Source organism: Esox lucius, chromosome 18 (genome assembly GCF_011004845.1).
Source record: "Esox lucius isolate fEsoLuc1 chromosome 18, fEsoLuc1.pri, whole genome shotgun sequence".
Taxonomy (NCBI): Eukaryota; Metazoa; Chordata; class Actinopteri; order Esociformes; family Esocidae; genus Esox; species Esox lucius.
Window position 1 is genome coordinate 2,607,892 of NC_047586.1, and position 9,609 is coordinate 2,617,500.

Sequence of the window (9,609 nt, forward strand, 5' to 3'; positions counted from 1 at the left end):
GAAAAACAGACAACACTGTAACCTAATATGTACCTCTTTATTTGACCTTTTCATTCATAATTTCACTATCTGCACATTGTTACAACACTGAACACGAGTCCATAAAAAAGCATTTCAACGTTTCTTATGCTTATGAAATGTTTACACAGAATCTCAAAATGTCCATCTGTCCACAAACGTTTTTGGTTGTGTAAATTTAGAAAATTTAAAGAAAGGGTGGCAGACTTAGAAAAGGGAGGAAGAGAGAGATGAAGAGATTAACCCACACAGAGACAAGCGTAGATGCACTAGTTTGTTGTTAAATAATATTTATTTTAGAACAACCGGATCAGCTTTACAATCGCGACCTCAGAACCTGTCCACATGCTCCCCCCTCGCTTTCCCTCATGTATTCATCTATCCAGTTGTACACTCACATGTTATCACGCACACACACAACAGAAGGTCTGGAGCCTGAGAAACAAGAGTGCTTAAAACCTAAACGTCCCAGAACCCCTGTTCTGGAAGCAAGCAGAATTACTATGGAGACCTCTTCACCAGACACGTGCACACACGCACACACACGCACGCACACACACACACGCACACACATTATCTCACCTGTACCAAAAAAGTAATAAATAAACAGCAGTTACACCCTCCATCCCGCTCCTGTCATCCCTCCATAATCCTCCACCAGTCATCATCCTCTCATCCCATCATCATCCTTCGGTCATTCCTTCATCAACCTACATCTGTCGTTCTTAATCTTCCTCATCTCATTTCTCTATGCTGTCTCTTTTCCATCATCACTCATCTCTGCGTCATCCTCTCATCCACCTATCATCCTTTCCCTCGTCATCCCTTTCCTCTCATTCGTCCATCACACCATCTCTCGCCCTGTATCTACTCTCTCCAGACCTGATCAGTAGTTTTCTGCTTAAGCTCTGTACACCTTTACGAAAAAATCACAGCTGAATAAAACAATTTGAATCAAAACAGAATAAATCAAATCCAAAAGGAATCTAGAAGAAGCACAACCGTTGATGTCTATTTAGTGTCCAGCGTTCTCATCCTTAGATTGATTGGTAGAGGCATAGTTTTGGGCTCAGCTCCCATTGGCTAATAGCCTGCAGAGATCAGGAGGGGGCGGGACCACCACCGTGATGTCACTGAATCGGGAGACATAAAGAGAGTGAGCCAGTCAAGAGCAGGCCTCCACCCTCGCTGAAATCATTGGGTATACATCCTCAAAAGTTGCATATGTTTTAAACTACAACAGCACGTACAGTATCAAAAGTTTGGACACCCCTACTCATTCAAGGGTATTTATTTATTTTTACTATTTACCCACATTGTAGAATAATAGTGGGTACATCAAAGCTCTGAAATAACATGTATGGAATCATGTAATACCCAAAAAAGTTTTAAACAGATCAGATGACAGTGGTCCATTATTCAACATAAAAACCAAGATATTCCCCTTGAATGAGTATGTTTCTCCAAAATGTTGACTGGTACTGTATGTTGTGACACTATTAGTTAAACTATATAAATCAGTTATTAATGTGGTAATAAAATGTATAAATCCTTCAATACGGCATGTTAACCCGCTGGATGTCTGTAGAACCAGCTGGATGACTGTAGAGCAAGCAGAATGACTGTAGAACAAGCAGAATGACTCTAGAACCAGCAGAATGACTCTAGAACCAGCAGAATGACTCTAGAACCAGCTGAATGACTCTAGAACCAGCTGGATGACTGTAGAACCAGCTGGATGACTGTAGAACTAGCTGGATGACTATAGAACCACCTGGATGACTGTGGAACCAGCTGGATGACTGTGGAACCAGCTGGATTACTTTAGACCCAGTTGGATGACTGCAGAACCAGCTGGATGACTGTAGAACCAGCTGGATTACTGTAAAACCAGCTGGATGACTGTAAAACCAGCTGAATGACTGTAAAATCAGCTGGAATGCATTAAAATACTGACTGGTCATAGCAGTGAGATCCTAACTTTGATTGTGTTGTGTTGATGATGTAACTCACAATCGCTCTGGATTTATTAATTCAACCTGCAGAAAGAGAAAGAGGTTTTGCAATTAGAAAGACACTGTATGAATGTAAATGTACATCAGCATTGTACAGACTCAGTGACCAAATCCTGGACATTGAGACAGGATGTCGGGAGGAAAGACTGTAAACATTCCTGATCAGGTGGAAAATAAACAACCCCTCCAAGCTCACTGGTCTAAACGAGACATTCAGAAAACCAGTGTCCAGGCCTGTCATCATATCAGAGACAGTCCCTAATCCAGATGTACATTCTTTTTGCTCTTTTATTTTATTTCTTGGTTAACATTTTCCATGTTCCAATTGTTTGTGTTTCCATTCATGTCAATAAAACACTTGATAATTTAACTGACAGAAATCAAAAGTGTCAGAGACATAGACCCTCCACCCGCTCCTTCTGGGTGTGTCAGAGTAACTTCAACCCGCTCCACCCGCTCCTTCTGGGTGTGCCAGAGTAACTTCAACCCGCTCCACCCGCTCCTTCCGGGTGTGCCAGAGTAACTTCAACCCGCTCCACCCGCTCCTTCTGGGTGTGTCAGAGTAACTTCAACCCGCTCCTTCTGGGTGTGTCAGAGTAACTTCAACCCGCTCCACCCGCTCCTTCTGGGTGTGCCAGAGTAACTTCAACCCGCTCCACCCGCTCCTTCTGGGTGTGTCAGAGTAACTTCAACCCGCTCCTTCTGGGTGTGTCAGAGTAACTTCAACCCGCTCCACCCGCTCCTTCCGGGTGTGTCAGAGTAACTTCAACCCGCTCCACCCGCTCCTTCCGGGTGTGCCAGAGTAACTTCAACCCGCTCCACCCACTCCTTCCGGGTGTGCCAGAGTAACTTCAACCCGCTCCACCCGCTCCTTCTGGGTGTGTCAGAGTAACTTCAACCCGCTCCACCCGCTCCTTCTGGGTGTGTCAGAGTAACTTCAACCCCCTCCCCCAGTGACCCAGTGACCCAGTGACCCCTCGAAAGAAAAGGGGATTAAAGAAACAACACTAGTCAGCTAACGAAACAGCCTGATGTTAATCCATCAAGACAGTGGTAATGGTGTGTGACACACACTCACACACAGAGAGAGAGAGAGAGATACAGACACACACACACACACACAGAGAGATACAGACACACACACACCTGTTTTTCCCATTCAGCAGTCTTTCGTCCTCTTCAACACCTTCATCTATATGGAAAAAAACAATCGTCATGAGACCAGTGTGTATGACAGTGCGTCATTCTGCTTCTCACCATATCACTCACTCGACCAGAAAGTAAAGGCTTGCACGTTTTGGAGGTGTGCGTTCCCCAGCCAACAAACCCAAAGTCAGCTTGCAGGAGCCCAGCCCACCACTAGGAGTCGCAGTAGCACAGCAAGATAAGGGAGCTCTGAGTGTTTATGTTATTGTGACAGCGTGTGTGTACCAGCATGCAGTTCTTTGACCAGTGAGGACATGGTGTGGGTGATGGAGTCCGCTGCCACTATCAGATCATTACAGAGGTTCCTCCGGGGACCTACAGAAAGAGGTGGAGCTCAATGTAAACATCAGGGACAATAATCAACCTGCACACGTATGGTAACACACACACACACTCACACTCACCCTGGGTGAATGCCTGCTGCACATCGCCCCCCACTCCAGCCATTGAGTCCTGTGCTGTCTGTGTGGGTGTGTGTGAGGGAGTGAGTGTGTGCGTGGGTGTGTGAGAGGGAGTGTGAGTCAGCGTTGGAGTGTGTGAGGGGGTGTGTGTATGCAGCGGTGTGTGTGAGGGCGAGGGGCCCGCCGAGCGGCCCGGTGCAGTGATTGGCCGCGACGGAGATGACTGGGCGGAGCCAGCCGCCTGCGCCTGAGAAAAAGAGAACACACCATTATAAACTGCAAACACACGCACATACAGTCACACACACTCTCACACACGCACATACAGTCACACACACTCTCACACACGCACATACAGTCACACACACTCTCACACACGCACATACAGTCACACACACTCTCACACACGCACATACAGTCACACACACTCTCACACACGCACATACAGTCACACACACTCTCACACACGCACATACAGTCACACACACTCTCACACACGCACATACAGTCACACACACTCTCACACACGCACATACAGTCACACACACTCTAACACACGCACATACAGTCACACACACTCTCACACACGCACATACAGTCACACACACTCTCACACACGCACATTCAGGCACACACACTCTCACACACGCACATACAATCTCACACACTCTCACACACGCACATACAGTCACACACACACCCACATACAGTCACACACACACACCCACATACAGTCACACACACTCACACCCACATAGTCACACACACACACTGACACACCTACAGTCACACACACACTCACACCCACATACAGTCACACATGTAAAAACCAACAGAAAGTGTGAAATGCACAACTGGAAGTGTGAAACAGGAAGTGTAAAACTGAACTAGTAAAAGACAGACGACCAACCTTGGCTTTGTTTCTTATTTCTTTTTATTTGTCATGTTACATCAGTGAACATGTTGGTTTATTTGTTTTTAATCCGTGAAACTTACAGCCTGCCTCCGTTCCTCATCCTTCAGGAACACAGCCAGAGGAAGACAGACGGAAACAGGAAGATACAGGACAGGGTAGAAAAAGAAAGGCAGGGAATGATAGTCAAAATAGTAGAGTTAAACAAAGGGAAAGAAAATATGCTAGAAAACAAAAGAAATTGATGTACAGAAGTAGATATATAGAAATAGATATATAGAATGGAGAGGGAAAGATGGAGGTCTTCTGCTAGTATGTATGAAGGGGATTCTGTTGCTTCAGCGTTTCTATCTGCCTGGTTGCCGTGGCTACTTCTGCCCTCTGGTGTCTGAGCTCAACTATTGGCTGATCACAATGTGTGTGTGTGTTTTACCTTCAGTAGCTTCATGAGTCCTTCCAGCTGAACCATCAGTTCCCTCCTGCTCTCCTGCAAAGTTGACATCCTCTGTTCCAACTCATCCTTCCTCTGCCTGCACACACATCAAAACATATGGATACAAATACATTATCAAATGCTAGTTTGCACTGATAACCAAGACTGTTCCTGCATAAACCACACAAACAACCGATGTGGTTGGGAGCAAGAGCCACTGTCCAGATGAACAGTGGACAGGAAGAACCATGAGAGTGTGTACCTGAGCTGTCTTAGTTCAGCTAGAAGGGTGGGGTTGGCGGTTGTCTTATCTGGGTTGGGCTGGCAGGCTTCCTGTTCAACACGAATACGCTGAATCTCTGCTAGGATCTCTCTGAAACAATACGATTATTACAACCACCATGAATGTTTACCCAACAGCATACACAGACAATTATTAGATGGGTTTCTACTTTATTCTTATTGGACAAGTACAAGTACAGTACAATGAAACCCAGTTAACATCTAACTAGAAGCGCAAGAGTACAAGTATGAAGTATGTGTATGTTACAAATGGAACATATTGATGTGCAATGAAGGCAAAGGCACCACAAATGGCATTACTACATGTGCAATTAAGGCAAACAGAGCAGGGCAGAAAATGGTATTAAGTAAAATGCATGTTACAAGGGGGACAATAGTTACGCGGGTACAAATGGCAATTCTAAATGACATCCTAGATGTGCAGTCAAGGCAAATTGAAGGAGTGAGGTAGCATGTGCAACCAGGATGCAGAGATGGCAGCAATGAGGTCCCGAGGTAGACATGCATATGTAACAACTGTAAAAATGCAAACATGATGGCAATTCTAAATGTTCAAAGAGGCTAACTGAATGTGCAGAAATGTGTCTGTACATGTGGATAGGAACTAGGGGCGGGTTTTGGCCTTGCGATACGATACATATCAAAATACACATGTAATGATTCAATACCTCACGATTCATCACGATATCACTACTGAATCAGGATACTTACTGAAGTGCTAAAGAAAACCTCAAATAATATTAGGCTATATACTTGAAAGGACCATTTTTAACTAATCCCTATTAGCAGCCCCTAATAAAAAAGAACCACTCAATTTGAAATGACTTAGAACTTCTAAATGTAACCCTTTAGACCCCAATAGAATTCTAGAATGCTGCTGTAGATTACTGAGAATTCTCAAAATAAACCATATTTTCTCACACATTTCAGACACAGCACAAAAACCAGAAACAAATAACAATTACAAGTTATCAACACATGAATGTATCTTGGAATAATGTAATTTGTCTCCCCCCATTAACAATCAATAGAAAGAAGAACGAACATCTACGTTTGCATAAAATTAAACACTGCGACGAGATAGAGCCAGCAGTCAAATTAGGTCCATACAGCTAATGTGATCATAATAAAGTAAGCATAAGGCAAATCTCAAGAAATGTGTCACGTCTTTTGGCAGATGTAGGACATCATCTAGATCAAGTGACGTCGTCAGCGAGACACAACAGAACCGCCTCCACTCTTTCCTAGCTAGTGAAAGTGACAGCTTTTTGCAGCACAAGCGAAACACATTTGCGGGCAGACACTTTTATTTTAGTCTGAATTACGAAACAAACCCGACAATGAGTAGTCTAGTTAGCAATGGCATTTTCCATATTTGAATGAAATCGGAAACAAACGCGAGAAAACAACCAACTAGTCAGCCGACTGCACAACTGCTGCTACGCTTTCCATTACAAGACCGAGCAAGCTCCACAGCTGATGTGCTTGTCTGTCAAGTTATCACGACAGGGTCGCAGTTGTCATCTAAAAGATATTACCAACATCACAGCATGAAATATGAACAAGACTAAACTTATATCCACAGTTTATTAGTTACTCACCTCGACGTCATTATTGCTTTCAAGGACGTTTCTAACCTCGTATCACCAAACAACACAGAAACAATCACTTCTAACGTACAAAGTCGTGGCCGCTTTGGCGCGAGCATTTCTGAGTAAATAACTTAATAAAACAAACAAAAAAGTCAAATGACAGCACAACCCTTTCTAGTTTCTTATTAATGACGACATCCATAGGAATACAGTAACAGGCTTTTATCAGGTACATTTTGTGATATATACACAAATATTATTGTCAAAGAAACACGCCCGTTCAGCGGCCACTACAGTAATTTAAAAGACGGCTGTCGACGGCGTAAAAAATAAAGATCGATTCTAGAGATTAGAATACCTATACAATATTGTGAAAAAATAAATCGCGATTTTACATTAAATAGTTGTATTGGCACAGCACTAATAAGAACCAGGTTTGTATGAGTGGATAGGAACCTGGTGTGTATGTATGGACAGGAACCAGGTGTGTATGGATGGATAGGAGCCAGGTGTGTATGGATGGATAGGAGCCAGGTGTGTATGGATGGATAGGAGCCAAGTGTGTATGGATGGATAGGAGCCAGGTGTGTATGGATGGATAGGAGCCAGGTGTGTATGGATGGATAGGAGCCAGGTGTGTATGGGTACCTGTTCTTGTTCTCCAGCTGGGTGATGAGGAGTCGCTGTTGTTTGTTTGCATCAAAGGTTAACCCTCCGACTGCTGTAGACCCCTCCTGTAACACACACACACACAATATCACACACAATATATTCAAAAATGTTTGGTGTATGTGTGTTTCATCTTACTGTTTTGTCTGTGTTTCATCTTACTGTTCTCTGTGTGTGTTTCATCTTACTGTGTTGTCTGTGTTTCATCTTACTGTTGTCTGTGTGTGTTTCATCTTACTGTTGTCTGTGTGTTTCATCTCACGGTTGTCTGTGTTTCATCTTACTGTGTTGTCTGTGTCTGCTAGCCGAGCAGCGTAACGGGCTATCAGTCTGTGCTCCTCATCCTGCTTACTGGGACTGTCCAACCCACACATATACACACACACACACAGAAAAAGAAAGAGGTATTGTTACCATTAAGTTAGACAACATTTTAAGAAAGAGCTATTCAACCCCAGTTCTGGAGGTTCTCAAAAACTTCAGTTTGTTTAGTCCTCTAACTTGTAAATCAGAGACTAATTAGGACATGGGACATCAGCGACAGGACCAATGGGAGTGACTTCACATGTCCCAGATCCTCCGCTCACTTCACTGCCTTCAAGCTGAAGTTCACTGAAAGTCTACAGTTTGTCCCGACAGAGCAGCAAATGGGCTCTCCCCCACTCCCCTGACCTGCTGACCCCTGACCTGCTGACCATGCCTCCCCCCTACCCTGACTGACTGACCATGCCTCCCCCCTCCCCAGACCTGCCCGACCATGCCTCCGCTACCTCTGACCTGCTAACCCCTGACCTGCTGACCATGCCTCCCCCTTCCCCTGGCCAAGCAGTCCAATTGGCATCACCTATGATGTAAGCTTGGTGACACAGGGTTAAGGTTAGCGGTTCGTTTCTCACCGGGTGGTAGGACCACTCTGTAACTTGGTGACGTAGGCAGCAATCAGAGCATGTTCCTCGTTCAGACGTTGAGCTGCAGCCAACCTACAACACAAATACACACGAAGCCAGGCAGAGAGTTAGAGGCAGAGAGTTAGTGGCAGAGAGTTAGAGGCAGATTAATGTAAAAAAATAAAAAAAGAAACAGAATTAGAAGCAAGAGTTACAGGCAGAGAATTGGAGTAGTGGAATAATGACAGATTAGAATTAGAAGCAGGTCAGAGTTAGAGGCAGGTCAGAGTTAGAGGCAGGTCAGAGTTAGAGGCAGCGATAGAGACAGACAGTTGTTACCTCTGGGGAGTGGGGGCTCCTGAAGACAGCAGCATGGCCTCATTGGGGCTGCTCTGAACTGGTCGTGGAGGACTACACACACACACAATTCAACAAAGGCTTTCGATGAGTACAAGACTGATAGAAGTGCTCTATGATAGTCAGTTATTTCAGAAGTAGTATATTTTTTAACAGATATATTTCACACTGAGCCTAAACTGGTTTGGCAGAAGCCTCTGCCCCACATCATTTCCCGTCTTGAGCTATACCGATCAGGTTTCTCAACATAACAGCCTCTGATAAATTATCTAAATTTAAATGTAAGACTATCAGGATGTTAGCTACTAGCTATTCTCTAGCTAGCTGCATTGGCAAAATGGCTTGTGTAATGGTTTAGGGAAGTTCAGATGCTAGCTGTGAATCTACAAAAAAATAATATGCCGTACAGATAAGATCTATCCCATCCCAGATGGGCTTATAATCAATAAAAGAAATATGAAGTAAACAATTAAAATGAATTTAACAACAACATAAAAATGATCTATTTACAGAGAACACTATCAGACAACACAGAACATAATTGTTAAACTCACCTAGGCTTGAAAAACATACTGTGCAATGTCAGAAAAGAAATGTGTTCATCCTAGCCAAAAGCCTTCAGGGTGAGTTCCAAATTCTTTAGCAAACAGAACATGTCAAGTTTTCGTATAGATGCCAATAACACACAAAAATGACTCAATTTCTGCCAAGATCAGACAATAACCATACTGTCCTCACTTAACAGTCTCTAGTTCCAGCCGGAAGGGAAGGTCTTTGCTGATCACAACCTGACCTTTGGCACTGCTAAATTGAGA

The 9,609-nt window shown here is 43.9% G+C and overlaps 1 protein-coding gene across 10 annotated transcripts in view; it reads right to left on the minus strand.

Moving 5' to 3' along the window:
* Nucleotides 1-279: 279 nt before the first annotated feature.
* dtnba (dystrobrevin, beta a) overlaps nucleotides 280-9,609 on the minus strand; it is a 21,657-nt gene continuing 12,327 nt past the window's right edge. For 6 of the 10 annotated variants that reach the window (XM_029114575.2, XM_029114572.2, XM_029114576.2 and 3 more), the window contains 11 exons: nucleotides 8,777-8,848; nucleotides 8,447-8,530; nucleotides 7,835-7,907; nucleotides 7,530-7,615; nucleotides 5,249-5,359; nucleotides 4,987-5,083; nucleotides 3,644-3,887; nucleotides 3,465-3,554; nucleotides 3,180-3,225; nucleotides 2,032-2,057; nucleotides 280-1,151 (listed from right to left, as the gene is read on the minus strand). In XM_029114575.2, coding sequence (XP_028970408.2) covers nucleotides 2,048-2,057; nucleotides 3,180-3,225; nucleotides 3,465-3,554; nucleotides 3,644-3,887; nucleotides 4,987-5,083; nucleotides 5,249-5,359; nucleotides 7,530-7,615; nucleotides 7,835-7,907; nucleotides 8,447-8,530; nucleotides 8,777-8,848 — 913 coding nt within the window. In that variant the 3' untranslated portion in view covers nucleotides 280-1,151; nucleotides 2,032-2,047. Of the gene's footprint in view, nucleotides 1,152-2,031; nucleotides 2,058-3,179; nucleotides 3,226-3,464; nucleotides 3,555-3,643; nucleotides 3,888-4,556; nucleotides 4,658-4,986; nucleotides 5,084-5,248; nucleotides 5,360-7,529; nucleotides 7,616-7,834; nucleotides 7,908-8,446; nucleotides 8,531-8,776; nucleotides 8,849-9,609 lie in introns of those variants that run through there. The other 4 variants (XM_029114578.2, XM_029114579.2, XM_029114580.2 and 1 more) reach the window with 4 other exon arrangements.